Below are 17,690 nucleotides of genomic sequence, written 5' to 3'. Positions count from 1 at the left end.
TCGCTTCATACTATAAGACCTCAATGTATTGTCAGCAGCGGTTTATGTTTTTTTGAATCTCAAATTCACGGCATCCATTGACTTACATTATATGAATCACAGAGGATCACAGTTTCAGCGAAACATCTTCTTTACTGTTCTACTGAAGAAAAAAGTCTTGGACATCTTGGATTGCCTGAGGGTGAGTAAATGAACAGCAAATTTTCATTTTTTTGGGTGAACTATCCCTTTAACTGTGATAAGATGATTAACAGGGCAGTTTAAATGGTGACAGGATGCACATAACTAAGAAACAGAGCGTTCTGTTAACCCTCTGGAGTCTGAGGCTGATTTGGGGCCTGGAGAACTTTTGACATGCCCTGACATTTGTGCTTTTTTCAGTTGTTCATAAACATATTAATGGAAAAAGTGTCATTACACTGTATTCAGCACAAACTAGGCTACAATAATATGTGAGGAACATGTATGTACATGTTTGTGTTTTTGAAGGAATAACATTTATGCGTGGTTGTTGAAAAAACAAAAAACTTAAGTCACTGAAATAAGGCCAAAAAAAGTATAATAAATCTGTGTTCATAAGACTTTAGGGTATTGGAGGTTGTAGACTAGAGTTTTTGCTTCAAAATTATGTAAAAATTATGCTGCCTACTCCTTCATATTTAACAATATATTGATTTAGTTTTTGTAAGACACTTTTTGCCAAGAAACACAGTATGCAAGGAGGCGTGAATCACCACTGAAAATGGGCCATTCTCACCTGAGAAGACAAAAGAATTGGATAGTAATGAGCTGAAATGACTTGCATATTAATGAGGCATTTCAGTCAGGTAGGCTGTGAAAAAAAACCTTCTGTGATGTCTCAAGCTCATTATGATATATGAAACATACAGAAAAATATTATTACAATATAAAGTAATGGTTTTATATTATACTTTAAAATATAATGTATTTCTGTGATGCAAAGAGTCTGAATATAGGCTTTTAGTTTAAAAGCATGCACATTTGGAGAAATATTGGATTCTCATATGCTTATGTCAATTTTCTATACAGAGGAGTTATTTTTATTTAATATTCACTGTCATTACTATGAGCGCTGGTGTTTTCAATTCATCCTTGAAGTCGGAGGGCGCTCTGTGCATTTTAGTCCACAAATTCATCTAAAAGAAGAAGAGGCTATTCCATGAATGGAGTTTCCAATACATACAGCAGCAGGAGGGCGCTAAAGAAACAAAAACTCATCTAAACTTCATCTGTAGAAGACAAGTAAACAGGAAGTAACTGCATGTCTTCTAGAGATCGCTAACCATGACTTTTACATCCAGATAAACACTTTTCAAGACAATAAATACACGATTGAGATAATAAATGCATGTATTGACTGAATTTGCGTCTGAATAGCGCTGGCTCCGTGGGCGTGGCCGCATTAGCAGATAATGAGCTGAATCACGGATTTCTGACATGGCTCTCTTTTCATACAGATTACATAAACAAAGAAGGTTTGTTTTCGATTTGACTTACATGATTTAAAACCTGACATCTTAACGTTTTTTTAGACATGAGTGTAATTTTTTTGTCATTAGTATTCACTAAGTTACAGTTCATTTTCTGAGAACTATCAGATTGGAGTTCGTTCAGAGGGAGAGGAGAAATCACGCATCATGTTAGTTTTCTTTATTTTACAAAAAGCACAAAATTCTGTTTTTACTCTGAGTGTACACAAATGAAAGAAGATATTCCACAGATTAAAATGGTGTATAACTCTTAATTGTATGTGCAACATTGACGGAGTATTTTGAGTCTCTTTCACACTGATAAGAAAAAAACCACGGTGGTATCGCCGGCGATACCGTCAGACCTCAGAGTGTTAAAGACGCGGTTATGTTGAAGTAGCTTGTGCCAAACCCTACTCTTCTGCTACACACTCAAAAGTACAAACCCAATTCCAAAAACATTGGGACACTGTACAAATTGTGAATAAAAAAGGAATGCAATAATTTACGAATCTCATAAACTTATATTTTATTCACAATAGAATATAGATAACATGTCAAATGTTGAAAGTGAGACATTTTGAAATGTCATGCCAAATATTGGCTCATTTTGGATTTCATGAGAGCTACACATTCCAAAAAAGTTGGGACAGGTAGCAATAAGAGGCCGGAAAAGTTAAATGTACATATAAGGAACAGCTGGAGGACCAATTTGCAACTTATCAGGTCAATTGACAACATGATTGGGTATAAAAAGAGCCTCTCAGAGTGGCAGTGTCTCTCAGAAGTCAAAATGGGCAGAGGATCACCAATTCCTCCAATGCTGCGGTGAAAAATAATGAAGCAATATCAGAAAGGAGTTTCTCAGAGAAAAATTGCAAAGAGTTTGAAGTTATCATCATCTACAGTGCATAATATCATCCAAAGGTTCAGAGAATCTGGAACAATCTCTGTGCGTAAGGGTCAAGGCCGGAAAACCATACTGGATGCCCGTGATCTTCGGGCCCTTAGACGGCACTGCATCACATACAGGAATGCTACTGTAATGGAAATCACAACATGGGCTCAGGAATACTTCCAGAAAACATTGTCAGTGAACACAATCCACCGTGCCATTCGCCGTTGCCGGCTAAAACTCTATAGGTCAAAAAAGAAGCCATATCTAAACATGATCCAGAAGCGCAGGCGTTTTCTCTGGGCCAAGGCTCGTTTAAAATGGACTGTGGCAAAGTGGAAAAATGTTCTGTGGTCAGACGAATCAAAATTTGAAGTTCTTTTTGGAAAACTGGGATGCCATGTCATCTGGACTAAAGAGGACAAGGACAACCCAAGTTGTTATCAGCGCTCAGTTCAGAAGCCTGCATCTCTGATGGTATGGGGTTGCATGAGTGCGTGTGGCATGGGCAGCTTACACATCTGGAAAGGCACCATCAATGCTGAAAGGTATATCCAAGTTCTAGAACAACATATGCTCCCATCCAGATGTTGTCTCTTTCAGGGAAGACCTTGCATTTTCCAACATGACAATGCCAGACCACATACTGCATCAATTACAACATCATGGCTGCGCTGAAGAAGGATCCGGGTACTGAAATGGCCAGCCTGCAGTCCAGATCTTTCACCCATATAAAAAATGTGGCGCATCATAAAGAGGAAGATGCAACAAAGAAGACCTAAGACAGTTGAGCAACTAGAAGCCTGTATTAGACAAGAATGGGACAACATTCCTATTTCTAAACTTGAGCAACTTCAAGAAGAGGGGATGCCACACAGTGGTAAACATGGCCTTGTCCCAACTTTTTTGAGATGTGTTGATGCCATGAAATTTAAAATCAACTTATTTTTCCCTTAAAATGATACATTTTCTCAGTTTAAACATTTGATATGTCATCTATGTTGTATTCTGAATAAAATATTGAAATTTGAAACTTCCACATCATTGCATTCTGTTTTTATTCACAATTTGTACAGTGTCCCAACTTTTTTAGAATTGGGTTTGTATGTACTTTTCTTCACAAAAGTACATAATTCTAGGGCATAATATAAGTAGGCAAATTGGGATGCAGTATAAGACAAACAATATCAGTAAAAAAAGTGTGTATGTGAATAAAAATGAGAGTTTGCAAAAAAAAAAAAAAAGAGCAATTAACCAAAACTATGAATGTGCATTACAATATCAGCAAATGACAATAATTTTCACATTTCAAACAATATTGGCTGATTTAATTAATTTCTCAAGCCTGACTTCAGTGTATTCTGTCCAAATGAAGCTGATGTTGCTGAATCATAAACACCCAGAGAGTGTTACGGCTGCTGTGGTAAGCAACACGCACGGACAGGAAAATACTGGAGATATGGACATAGAAGCGCAGGGAAAAAAAAAACAACATCAACAAACACAAATGATACTGAACAACTGAACAGAGGAAACTCAGGGTATAAACACACAGGGAGTAATCAAGCTAAAACAGAACAGGTGTGTGGGAACTAATTAACAGCAGGGGAAACTAACTAGGAACTCAGGAACAGAACACAGAGAAACCAAACCAAAACGTCTCGGTTACAAAGGTAACCCTCGTTCCCTGAAGGAGGGAACGGAGACGTACGTCGGACAGACCGACGAATAGGAATCTCGCCAGAGAAGCCAATCTACTTCGAGTGTAACTAAACGAGCCAATGCACATTGGCATGCAATCATCTGCATCAGCTGCTCACCTCGCAGCGCGGGTATATAATGAGCAGCAGGTGCGTTGCATCTTCAGGTTTTCGCTGAGGAGCCGAACCAAGCAGGCGGCAGCACAGCAGGACAACAACTGTGGCGACGGGACGTACGTCTCCGTTCCCTCCTTCAGGGAACGAGGGTTACCTTTGTAACCGAGACGTTCCCATTCAGTCGGTCACGTTCGACGTACGTCGGACAGACCGACGAATAGGAATCCCTACCAAAGCGCCACAGGAGCTGCCCTCCTCCAGCGCTCTGTTGTAAGCCACCTGAACCCCCTTGCCTGCGGACGGTGGGACAGGGCTAACACACAGAGAGGGTCGATCACTGTTGTTCCAAAACCCATTCAGTGAGACTATTGGATAACGCTGGGAAAGCGTAACCTTCGTTTGAAGGAACGCTGCGGAAGCCACATCCTTCCCCGAAGGAGTTATGTGGAGAAGTACATATGGACTAACCCTGTAGGGCTGTGCTACATATGGAAGAACTGGGGTGACTCCAACTCGATAGAGATGGGTTCTCCCAGAGGGAAAGACACGGGCTTCGTTTAAGAGCAGCCGTGGAAAAGCCATATGGGATCCCCGTAGGGTCACACATATGGAACCCAGCCTAAATCCGGTTCTCAAGGATACAACGGAGTATAGGCCTGGCGCCAGACGCTCCGCCACGTCGGCTGCCGAAGGGTAACCGGAGGACTCAACAGGGTCTGCCCGTAGGGACTCTCTGGAGAATAGAACGCGCATGTAGCGCAGCAAGCCGACACTAAGCCGGGGCCTCTCCGTGCCTCTGACCTGAGGCGAGAACACGGGAGGAGACCGGCTCGACACGAAGGCTATAGTATCTAGCGAACGTGTTAGGTGTCGCCCAGCCCGCAGCTCTACAAATGTCTGTTAGCGAGGCGCCACGAGCCAGCGCCCAGGAGGATGCCACACCTCTCGTGGAGTGAGCATGCAACCTGAGCGGGCAGGGCACGCCCTGAGCTTGGTAAGCCAGGGCGATGGCATCCACTATCCAGTGGGCCATCCTCTGCTTGGAGACAGCCTTTCCCTTCTGCTGGCCTCCGTAACAGACAAAGAGCTGGTCTGAGGTCCTGAAGCTTCGAGTTCTGTCTATGTACAGTCGCAAGGCGCGAACTGGACAGAGCAAAGCCAGGGCTGGGTCTGCCTCCTCCGAGGGCAGCGCTTGCAGGCTCACTACCTGGTCCCTGAAGGGAGTGGTAGGAACCTTGGGCACATAGCCAGGCCGGGGTCTTAGTACCACATGGCTATCACCCGGCCCGAACTGTAGGCACGATTCGTCGACCGAAAATGACTGCAGGTCCCCTACCCTCTTGACGGAGGCCAATGCCACCAGCAGCAAAGTCTTCATAGACAGAATCTTTAAGTCTGCTGACAGCAAAGGCTCAAAGGGAGCAATCTGAAGTGCTCTGAGCACCAGAGTAAGGTCCCAAGAGGGTATGGAGGGGGACGAGGAGGATTTAACCGTCTCGCCCCCTAAGGAACCTGACGACCAGGTCGTGCTGACCAACAGATTTGCCATCTATGTGGTCGTGGTAAGCGGAGATAGCAGCAGAATGGACTTTGAGGGTGGAGGGGGACAGCCTACGCTCCAACCCCTGCTGCAAGAAGGAAAGCACGACACCGATCGAGCATCTTCGGGGGTCTTCCCGGCGAGAAGAGCACCACTCGACGAACAGGTTCCACTTCGAGGCGTAAGCACGTCTCGTAGACAGTGCGCGAGCCGAAGTGATGGTGTTAAGTACCTCGGGGGTAAGTCACCTAGAACCTCCGCGTCCCGTCCAGGGACCAGACATGGAGTTTCCAGAGGTCTGGACGCGGGTGCCAAAGAGTGCCCCGTCTCTGAGAAAGAAGGTCGTTCCTCAGAGGAATGGGCCAGGGAGGGGCTGTCGCGAGGAGTGAGAGTTCTGGGAACCAGGTCCGGTTGGGCCAGTAAGGCGCAATCAGCAAGACCTGCTCCTCGTCCTCCCTGACTTTGCACAGAGTCTGTGCAAGTAGGCTCACTGGGGGAAACGCATATTTGCGCAGGCCCCGGGGCCAGCTGTGTGCCAGTGCGTCTGTCCCGAGTGTTCCCCCGGTCAGAGAGTAAAACAACTGGCAGTGGGAGGTTTCTGGTGAGGCAAACAGGTCTACCTGAGCCTCTCCGAACTCTCTCCAGATCAGCTGAACCACCTGGGGGTGGAGTCGCCATTCTCCTGGCAGCGCAGCTCGTGATAGCTCGTCGGCCACACGGTTGAGCACACCGGGGACATGAATGGCGCGAAGCGACCTCAGAAACTTCCGACTCCACAGGAGGAGATGGCGGGCGAGTTGCGACATGCGACGGGAGCGTAGACCACCTTGATGGTTGATGTACGCAATGGTCGCAGTGTTGTCCGTACGGACCAGTACATGCTTGCCCCGTAGCAGGCCTTTGAGGCGGCTCAGAGCAAGGCGTACTGCCAGCAACTCGAGGCAGTTGATGTGCCAATGCAGATGGGGTCCCGTCCAAACCCCTGACACTGCATGCCCGTTGTACGTGGCACCCCAGCCGGTGGCAGAAGCATCTGTGAACACCACAGCATGCCGGGACACCTGTTCTAAGGGCACTCCTGCCCGAAGAAACAAGGGGTCCGACCACGGACTGAAGGTTCGGCGGCACTCCTGAGTGATTGACACCCGGAACGTGCCACGCTGCCACGCCCATCTCGGGACTCGGCCGTGAAGCCAGTGCTGAAGCGGTCTCATATGAAGCAGACCGAGCGGTGTTACAGCCGCAGCAGCCGCCATATGCCCCAGGAGCCTCTGAAAGAATTTCAGTGGGACCGCTGTCCTGCCGTTGAACGTATTCAGGCAGTTCAACACTGACCGAGCACGTTCCTCTGTGAGGCGTGCTATCTGCTCGACCGAATCCAACTCCATACCGAGAAAAGAGATCCTCTGCACCGGGGCGAGTTTGCTCTTTTCCCAGTTGACCTGAAGCCCCAACTGGCTGAGGTGTCTGAGCACCAAATCCCTGTGTTCGCACAACTGATCCCGGGACTGTGCTAAAATGAGCCAGTCGTCGAGATAGTTGAGAATGCGAACACCCTGTTCTCTCATGGGAACAAGGGCTCCCTCCACGACCTTCGTGAAGACGCGGGGAGACAGGGCCAGCCCGAAGGGTAGGACTCTGTACTGATATGCCCGACCTTCGAAAGCGAACCGCAGGAAAGGCCTGTGTCGCGGAAGGATCGAGACATGAAAGTACGCGTCCTTCAGGTCGATCGCTGCAAACCAATCCCGGGGACGGACGCATTCGAAAATGCGTTTCTGCGTGAGCATCTTGAACGGTAGCTTGTGAAGGCTCCGATTCAAGACGCGCAGATCCAGGATCGGTCGTAACCCGCCGCTTTTCTTGGGTACAATGAAGTAGGGACTGTAGAACCCTGACCTCATATCGGCTGGAGGGACCGGCTGTATCGCATCCTTCGCCAGTAGGACTGCGATCTCCGCACGCAAGACAGGGGCATCGACATCTTTCACTACAGTGAAGTGGACACCCCTGAACCTGGGGGGACGCCGGGCGAACTGAATCGCATAGCCGAGCCTGATGGTCCGAATGAGCCAGCGGGACGGACTGGTGAGCGCTAACCAGGCCCCCAGAGACCGTACCAGCGGGACCAGAGGAACCACAGGCGCACCCGCAGCGGGGCAGCGAGGTGGAACGCAGGGACGCGGCCCGGGGGCTCTCTCTGCGAGGCGGCCCGACGCGGCGTCACAGTGTGCTGTGCAACACTTACCTGCTTCCACGGGTGGACAGAGGGAGCAGTCGAGGCTTTGACTGCCTGCTGCTCGCTGCTGTCTGCTGGCGAGAGAAGAGGGGGATGAGAGTGGTGAGGTTCTTGCCCTCCCACTGCTCTCCGAGCCCTCTTCGGACCCGGAGATAGAGGAAACTGCTCTTTTATTGAGAATTTGGGTACCGCTGGCTGTTGGGCCAGCGGCGGAACAAAAACAAAAGGAAACAAAAGATTTTCCACCCGGCCCTCCTCCGGGGGAAGGAGCGGTGCGGTCACCACCTCCTGTAGAGCAGTCCTCTCCATCTCCGGGTCGCCCGTCCTAGGGCCGCTTGGACTTGGCCTTGCCACCCTTCTTCTTGGGGGGTGGCGGGACGGGCTGGGCGCCCCGACCGCGACCGGCTCCACGGCGCCGCTTAGCCGGAGGCTGCTGCTGCTGGGGCGCGGGAGCGGGGGCGGCCGCAGGGGGGCGCCCTCGGCGACGAGCAGTCTGAGGTGCTGCGGGCGGTGGTGGAGCAGCAGCTGACCGCCTCGGCAGGATATGACTGATGGCCTCAGACTGCTTTTGTACAGTCGAGAACTGTTGGGCAAAGTTCTCGACCGCGTCGCCGAAGAGGCCGGTCTGGGACACGGGGGAATTAAGAAACCTGACCTTGTCGGTATCCCTCATGTCCGCGAGACACAGCCAGAGATGGCGCTCCTGGACCACAAGTGTGGACATCGCACGACCCACTGACCGCGCCGTAACCTTCGTCGCACGAAGCGCGAGGTCCGTCGCGGCACGAAGTTCCTGAAGAACTTGTGGGTCATGACCACCCTCGTGCAGATCCCTCGGTGCCTTGGCCTGATGGACCAGAAACAACGCCATAGCGTGTAGGGCAGAGGCAGCTTCCCCACAGGCCTGGTAAGCCTTGCCGGTAAGATCCGACGAGTGCTTACAGGCCCGGGAAGGGAGAGACGGCTCCCCCCGCCAGGTGGAGTTAGGGCACAGTTGCATAGCAACGGCCCGTTCCACAGGGGGTATGCGCGTATAACCCTTCGCTGCCCCGCCGTCAAGGGTGGTGAGGGAGGAGGACCCACCGACACGGTTTCGGGCAGTAAAAGGTGCCGTCCACGTGCCAGTGAGCTCTTCATGCACCTCCGGGAAGAAAGGCACTGGGGTGGGGGGCTGAGAACCAGCCCTTGCCACCCCGAGATACCAATCGTCCAACCTCGAGGGCTCGGGACACGGTGGAGGATTCCACACGAGCCCGACCCTGTTGGCGGCCCGGGAAAGCATAGCCATCATTTCCGGGTCTGAATCGGGCACAGTTGTCACTCCCGAGGGAGGCAGCTGCGCCGAATCGTCATCCGCGGAAGTATCAGGCTCACCCTCCGATGCAGCGATCGACATCCGGTCATCCTGGGGAGCTCCGAAGGATACGGATGGTACACACCTCTGGGGTGGTCCACCACGCTCCCCCGGCAGCTCTACTGGCTGCGGAGTGCAGGAGGGATGAGGGTTCCTAGGGGGTTGGTTCCCCGAAGGAAGCGCGCTCACCGTGATCCTCAGGTCACCAGTGCCGCTGCCCGAAGCAACCCTCTGAGGAGGATTGGAACGAGGCAACGGCACCGGGACTCCGCCCCTTTGCAGGAACTGGAGTCTAGACCGCAACTCCGCAACGGTCATCATCCCACAATGGGTACATGACTCGTCCACAAACGCCGCCTCAGCGTGCCTTAAGCCCAAGCACGCGATACAGCGTTGGTGACCATCCCGGGGCGCCAGGTAACGACCGCATCCAGCAGCACACAAGTTGAACGACATCTTTAAAAAGACGCGAACTACTCGTGTAAGCTCTTTCAAGGACTGACTCTTTTAGGTGCTGAAGCACGCAGGGGAATAGCCGCTGCAGCACAGACAGGGAATGTGCAGCCTGTCGTGTGCACTCTCTTTGCAGACGCTGCTCTTACCAGCTGTGAGAACAGCTTTTTAGCGCTCTTAAAGCGCACCGTCACCAGCCGTGAAAACGGCCTTCACGCTGATACACAGCTTAATTTGCTCAAATAAAAAAGGCAAAACACAAAGCAAAGAAGAAAAAATCGGCCCCGCTGCTGTGCTGTTCCTCCTGCACCGGACGAGAAGAGCAGTCAGAGAGAGAGCTGGCTCGTTGAAGTCCGTTCTTCAAACACTCGCTCGTAGAAACCACCGTGTTTGCAGTAGTTCGGCTCCGAAGCGAAAAGCTGAAGATGCAACGCACCTGCTGCTCATTATATACCCGCGCTGCGAGGTGAGCAGCTGATGCAGATGATTGCATGCCAATGTGCATTGGCTCGTTTAGTTACACTCGAAGTAGATTGGCTTCTCTGGCGAGATTCCTATTCGTCGGTCTGTCCGACGTACGTCGAACGTGACCGACTGAATGGGAACTGATCATACACGTTACAGAGATGGGAGTTAGAATTTACTGCTAAACACAGCGGTAATGGTACATTCATAACACATTAACAGACTGCAGTTGTTTGGCATTGAGGACTGTGTAATCACTAATAAACTATGGTGTGTTTTCATCATAGGCAGATTTAAAGGGTTAGTTCACCCAAAAATGAAATTTCTGTCATTAATTACTCACCCTTATGTCGTTCCACACCCGTAAGACCTTCGTTCATCCTCAGAACACAAATTAAGATATTTTTGATGAAATCTGAGAGTTTTTTGTTTTTAAATCTCCCATAGAAAGCAACATAATTACAGTCATTCGAGGTCCAGAAAGGTATCATTAAAATAGTCCACATGACTACAATAGTTCAACCTTAATGTTATTCAACAATCTCTTATCTCCCATGTTTACGTTCAACGCTTCAAGGTTCTACGTCAGAACGCTGACTCATTATAGGCCGTCTCCTGCGTCAGCATCACACATGCATCGTGCTGATGACATGAACAGCGTCGGCCAATACTGAGCCGGCGTTCTGACATAGAACCTAGAAGCGCTGCGCTGCATCAATTGCATACGAGACTGACAGGGAAGAGAGGAGATTGTTGAATAAAGTCATTATTTTTGTTTTGTTTTTGTGCACAAAAGTATTCTTGGCACTTCATAGCATTAAGGTTGAAACACTGTAGTCACATGAACTGTTTTAAATATGTCTTTAGTAGCTTTTCTGGACCTTGAATGATGGCAATTACATTGCTTTCTATGGGAGATAAAAAAAAAAACCTCTTGGATTTCATCAAAAATATCTTAATTTGTGTTCTGAAGATGGTCAAAGGTCTTACGGGTGTAGAACGACATGAGGGTGAGTAATAAATGACAGAAATTTCATTTTTGGGTGAACTAACCCTTTAAACTGAAACATATAGGATATTGAAACTAAATTAAAATGACAAATTATCATTTTCAAAAAGGATAAATGAAATGAACCATAAAAACTATGCTAAAAAAAAACAAACAATGAAATAGAAACAAACACTAGTGAACTAGTTTTCTGAGAAGCATACAGTTGGAGTCAACTCACCTCTTTGAAAATGAAAAAGTTGAGGATGACCATGCTGAAGTTGTAGACGATGAGGGTCTTCCTCAGCTGGAAGGGCTCTCGGCCCTGCATGAACTTCGGCCCCAGCCAGAGGAACAGCAGGTATGAGGAGCTGATAGCCAGCGTGGGCAGCGGAGAGTCCATCAAAGGCCATTTCTCCACACGCTTGTCTACAAACACATCAAATCCCATTACTGGACTTTATCTGTAATCTACAAATGTCCATCAATTGCACTGGTATCAGACTGTCCTGTTTCCTGGCAAAATATTTTTTTCAAGTAAAAAGATACATTTGATAAATTTACATTATAATATCTCTGCTAATTTTTCAAAAGGATAAAATGCACAACTTTCATATGGTAATGGTGTTATTTTAGTTTTTATTATAGTTTTTATTATAGTTTTATTAGAAGCATGGTGTTAGTTTTCACTGCTACGCTGACGATACTCAGCTCTATATTTCCTCGCGCCCTGACGAAACCTACAAATTCACAAAACTAACAGAATGCATAGCTGACATTAAAAACTGGATGACAAGAAATTTCTTATTATTAAATTCAGAAAAAACTGATTTCCTAATCTTTGGACCAAAAACTTCCTCACGAAAAAACCTTGAATACTCTCTAACACTTGACGGGTGCTCCATTAAACCTTCGTCCTCAGTTAGGAACCTGGGTGTGCTCTTTGATACCAATCTTTCATTTGAAAGTCATGTTTCTAGTATCTGTAAAACCGCCTTCTTCCATCTAAAAAATAATCTAAATTACGACATATGCTCTCAATGACAAATGCGGAACAGTTGGTTCATGCATTCATGACCTCAAGACTAGATTATTGTAACGCTCTACTGGGTGGTTGTTCTGCTCGGCTTTTAAACAAACTACAGTTGGTTCAAAATGCGGCAGCTAGAGTTCTTACTAGAACCAGAAAGTATGACCATATTAGCCCAGTTCTGTCAACATTACATTGGCTCCCTATTAAACATCGTATAGATTTTAAAATCTTGCTACTTACTTATAAAGCTCTAAATGGTTTAGCTCCCCAGTACCTAAGTGAGCTCTTAATGCATTATAGTCCTTCACGTTTATTGCGATCTCAGAATTCAGGCCAGTTGATAATACCCAGAATATCAAAATCAACTGAAGGCGGCAGATCATTTTCCTATTTAGCACCTAAACTCTGGAACAATCTTCCTAGCATTGTTCGGGAAGCAGACACACTCTGTCAGTTTAAATCTAGACTAAAAACACATCTCTTTGCTCTTGCATACACATAACACATTATCAATACATTAACATTTTTCAAATGCGTTAAAGGATTGTTACGCTGCAATAATTAGGTCGGCCGGAACCGAGAACATTTCCTATAACACTAGATATACCTGTACATCAGAACAAGAATGGCATCTACGCTAATATCTGTCTCTCTGCTTATCCTGAGGTTTGCCGGGTGCTGGATCCAGGCCGTATCCAGATCAGATGGAGAACCTGCGTCTGGACCTGACTACAACATAGCCCAGGAGACAATGGGCCTAAAGATCCAATTCTGGCTGCATCTATAATTCAGATTTTTAATCCCCGTATCCGCTTACATATATTTATATATAATCTATTTTTAATCTCTATAATAAAAATGTACAATTCAGATTTTGATCTCCATATACATTTACATATATATATCTTCCAAGGGGTTTTTTCCCTCCTAGGACTTTTTTCCCAGTGCTAGCACGCTGGGTTTTTCTCCTAGGGGTTTTTTTCCACCCCTGGAAGTCAGCCGACATTGGCTTAATGTAGCACCATCTTGTATTTGTTACATATTACCACGCTTGTTTGTACAGTTTTAACCACTTCCCTTTTTTTCTGTGCTTCTAATATGTAAAGCTGCTTTGAAACAATTACCAATTGTAAAAGCGCTATATAAATAAATTTGACTTGACTTGACTTATTTTGAATTAGCTTTTAGTTTTATATTTTTAGGTTTCATGTTAATTTAAGGTTTTTTTATTGTCGTTATGTGCTTTTGTAATTTTATTAGTTTTATGTTCTTGTTCTTGTTTTTGTTTTTTAAATATTGCTATTTAAGTTTAATTTATTTTTATTTCAGTTTTAGTTTTTATTTATTTCAGTTTATTGCCAAGGTAACATTTCTCATTTTCATTTAATTTTTTTCAACTAATATATATATTAGTTATATATATATATATATTTTTTTTTTTTCACCTTCAGTAGTTTTAGTTTTAATTAACGTTAAAAACCCTGACTGGCGAATACAAAAATGTTTCCCTTTCTCATGTAGGGAATGGAGGTGCGTTTACATTCACAACTAAGCAATTGATCAGTTTGTCTTTTCAACCCGTCCTAAACCCGGGTGCACACGGTACTATTTATAATAGTCCTTTACGACTGTTTCTTGTCAGACTGTACGAACATGTTCCCCGCTGTGGGATCTCAGCTGTCATTCATGTACAGCAGTGAAGACATGTTAAAAACGGATGCAAACAAGAAGACTCGTCTGGAGATTTACATCATCAATCCATGACACGTTCGGTGACTGTGAACTGCATTTGCATGCAGATAGAAACGGTGGCTAGCAAACAAAAACAGTCTCTAGTGTTAATTTTGATCATGGCTTCTGCTGGAAAGAAAACTAGAAAAAAACAAAGACGATGCGTGTAGAGCAAGTGCTGGTGTGTTGTTGTCTCACTAACTGCGTCATCAGGTTCAGTGCTCCTATTGGTTTTTCATTGATCGTCTTTCAGTGAACATGTCAAACTAATGACCAAAGACTTCAAAATTTGGGACAGGATCCGAGGAATCTTATAGGATTCACAAAATTTGTTTCAGACGGCCAAAACTGTACAGTCTGAATCCGGCTTAAAAAAAACTGCTGGTAAAATAAAGTCAAATTCTCAGCGCTTCAGTGAAATCTACAGAGCTGTGATGGATTTTCTTTATGTTAGTTAAATAACTAAAGAAACGTGTCCAAACTGAAGCATTCAGGAGTGTGATAAAATCTTTTTTCATACATTTATGACATTTAAAAAATGGGGAAAATGTAACTTTTGTGGTGTAATCGCATGGAAACTGTGTCTAGGATACAGTATACCTGTCAAATATTTACAATTTTTTAAATGTTTTTGAAAGAAGTCTCTTCTGCTCACCAAGCATTAATTAATTAATGTCCATTAATTTTCCTATTATCACTATGAAGCTGCTTTGTGAAAAGCGCTATATAAATGAAGATGACTTGACCAAACCTGCATTTATTTAATCAAAAATACAGTAAAAACAGAAATATTGTGAAATATTATTACAATTTAAAGTTTTCTATTTTAATATATATGAATATATACTCCAGTCTTCATGATCCTTCAGAAATCATTCTAATATGCTGATTTGTTGCTCAAGAAACATTTATGGTTATTATCAGAGTTGAAAACAGTTGTGCTGTTCTTCATATTTTTGTGGAAACAATATTTTTTTCAGGATTCTTTGATGATTAGAAAGTTGGACAGCATTTATTTGAATTTGTTTAAGCATTTATTAAATAGAAATTACTAAATGGGGATCAATTTATTGCATCCTTGATTAATAAAAGTATTAATTTCTCTCTTTTTTAATCTTACCACAAATGTATGAATGGTATCTATGTTTCCACAAAAATACACAATGTTTTTAATATTAATATATAATAATCAGAAGCAGCAAATCAGCATATTAGAATGATTTCTGAATGATCATGTGACACTGAAGACTGGAGAAATGATGTTGAAAATTCACAGGAATAAATTACATTTTGAAATGTATTAAAATAGAAAACAATTATTTTAAATTGTAGTAATATTTCCCAATTTTTGCTGAACATAAGAGAGTTCTTTCAAAAACATTAACAAATGATGTTTCCAATCTTCTGACAGGTGCAATCGATAATTTCCAGCATTGTAGCCTATCATTTCTCGTTGAACTCTGCTCTTGTTCACCAAACGTGAAACCTGCAGTCGCTGTGCATGTCTCGTGGGCCAAAATCTAATCAGAGGCCAGAGCTGGTGCCTCCTCTGCTCCCGGCTTTATTTAATGGGAGCTCTGCCACGATATCACGTATCACAGTCGGGTCAGTGAAGTCAAGACCAGTTACCTGCAATAGTGAGACTCCATTTGTAGAACTCCACAGTGTCGTTGATTATATGCTTTAAAATATCCATCGCTGAGACTCAAAGCGCAATGGTCTGAGAACACAGAAGAAAGATATGTTGGTGCAGTGGTAAAAAAAAAACATCATGCTTTAACACAATCAATGATGGAGTGTTGTTTATTCCAGTGATGGTGGGATGGGAAAGGGCTTTATTATGATGGGGAGGTGGGGTGTAATTCAGCACAAAGACTAGAACAGCACGTGTCAGCAAAGATCTGCTCGACACGATCTGAATTACAATGGTAATAATGACACATTATTCATGAAGAGATTCACTTGCACGACTGTATAGGCCTACAGTATATATCAAAAATGTCTTTGCATATCAAACGCCATCACAGCCTCTCCCAAATCAGCGTCATCATTAGAAGAACCTTTAATCAGTTCATCTGAACAGGTTAACGTCAAGAGATGCAATCCAGCATCAGGGATCAATCGAGCAAACGTTGCGATGCGGCAAACGCCACATATCCCTGCGGTTACAGTCTATTCGCTCTTATACCCCCGAAATACATAACAATATCACATTAGACTCACATTTAGCGTCGTGCGGTATGGAGATTTCCGTTCTTACCGTAGCGAGATTAAAATCCCTTTCTAATGACATTCAGCGCAAGGTCGCGCGATCCTGTTATTCCGTGCTGTGGAATAACACCTTCGTCCCGGATTTATCCGGATCTGCTCAAAGGCCTGTGGCTGAAACAGACGGTAATAAAAGCATCCGTGTGTGGAGCATCCTAGAGGGTTACTGGCATCACTGCGGCTCTCGGGTCGCTCCCCTAGACTCAGACAGCAATGAATGAGGAGGATGCTCAACTGCGCATGCGCCGAAACAGGTGCAATTCTCTTGATATTCAAACCTTGAATTTCTACTCAGCGCTTAATATTTGGTGATGTGATGTTTGATAAAACACCAGTGACTAGTGTATTGGATAGGCTTACTTTTTAAATCTGGAAACATCTTTTAAGTTTTCATAAGAAGCAAGTTGATTCAAAACTTAATTCGTCAAGCATTCCATAAACATATCCACCCTCACATAACACAGACTGTGGTCATTTATTTTTAAATACCCTAATTAAACAAAATTAAATATTTATTGTGCTAGTTAATTCTTGGATACTAATGATAACAGCGAGAACATCCATTTTGACTGAAATGTTCCATCCCAGCATAATAATTCAGCATTTAGCTCATTTATTAGGTACACTTTATTAGACTTTTTCTCCAATACAAGGTTAAAGTTTTTATGGAAATGTACTTTCCAAAATGTAAAAGGGACCCTGCATAAAATAACGTTTCATTTGTTTCATTCATTAATTTGCTGCTTTAGCCATCAATTTCCTATTAAAGATGAAAATTAGTTGGTAGCAAGGCTGTAGCCCCTGGAGACTTAGCCCCTATATAGAATGGGAGAAACTGGGCCACCCGGGAGCATAATCGTATCTCAACTCCTAGAATAAAACTAAGAAGGGCAACAAACATTTTTTACATCTGCCCAGCTCAACCTCACAGCCAAATTCAGGAGCACAGCCTTGCTTAAAAACCACAAAACTGGGGAGGCAACAAAGAAAGCAGTTTCACTGCTTTTCTTAGTATTTTTGTCTTGTTTCCTGTCCAAATATCTAAAAAATCTTAAATCAAGATGTATTTACTAAAATGCCATAAGATATTATGTTTTGTTTGGATAAAAGGGGACCTATTATGCCCCTTTTCACAAGATGTAATATATAGTGTCCTCCACAAATATTGGCACCCTTAGTACATATAAGCAAAGGCGGCTGTGAAAATAAATCTGCTTTGTTTATCTTTTTGATCTTTCATTCAAAAAATTCACAATATTTTAACCTTTCATTTAAGTAAAACAATTGAAAATGGGTGGAAAAGCTCATTTTAAAATAAATGTTTTTCTCTAGTTCAAATTGGCCACAATTATTGGCACCCAATTATTGCAATGCCCTTTTCCAAGAACAGCTCTGAGTCTTCTTCTATAATGCCTGA

At 44.5% G+C, this 17,690-nt stretch overlaps 1 protein-coding gene across 1 annotated transcript in view; it reads right to left on the bottom strand.

Moving 5' to 3' along the window:
- elovl4a (ELOVL fatty acid elongase 4a) overlaps positions 1–16,357 on the bottom strand; it is a 32,530-nt gene extending 16,173 nt beyond the window's left edge. Inside the window, exons 1-3 of the mRNA XM_067400014.1 lie at positions 16,266–16,357; positions 15,635–15,725; positions 11,483–11,670 (exon numbers count right to left, since the gene is read on the bottom strand). Of these exons, the coding sequence (XP_067256115.1) occupies positions 11,483–11,670; positions 15,635–15,701 (255 nt within the window). The 5' untranslated portion in view covers positions 15,702–15,725; positions 16,266–16,357. The remainder of the gene's footprint in view (positions 1–11,482; positions 11,671–15,634; positions 15,726–16,265) is intronic.
- Between the last annotated feature and the right edge of the window lie 1,333 nt (positions 16,358–17,690).

This window comes from Chanodichthys erythropterus, chromosome 2, assembly GCF_024489055.1.
Source record: "Chanodichthys erythropterus isolate Z2021 chromosome 2, ASM2448905v1, whole genome shotgun sequence".
NCBI classification, from domain to species: domain Eukaryota; kingdom Metazoa; phylum Chordata; class Actinopteri; order Cypriniformes; family Xenocyprididae; genus Chanodichthys; species Chanodichthys erythropterus.
Note: the sequence above shows the minus strand (reverse complement) of the source record. Positions and strands in the feature narration are given on the sequence as shown.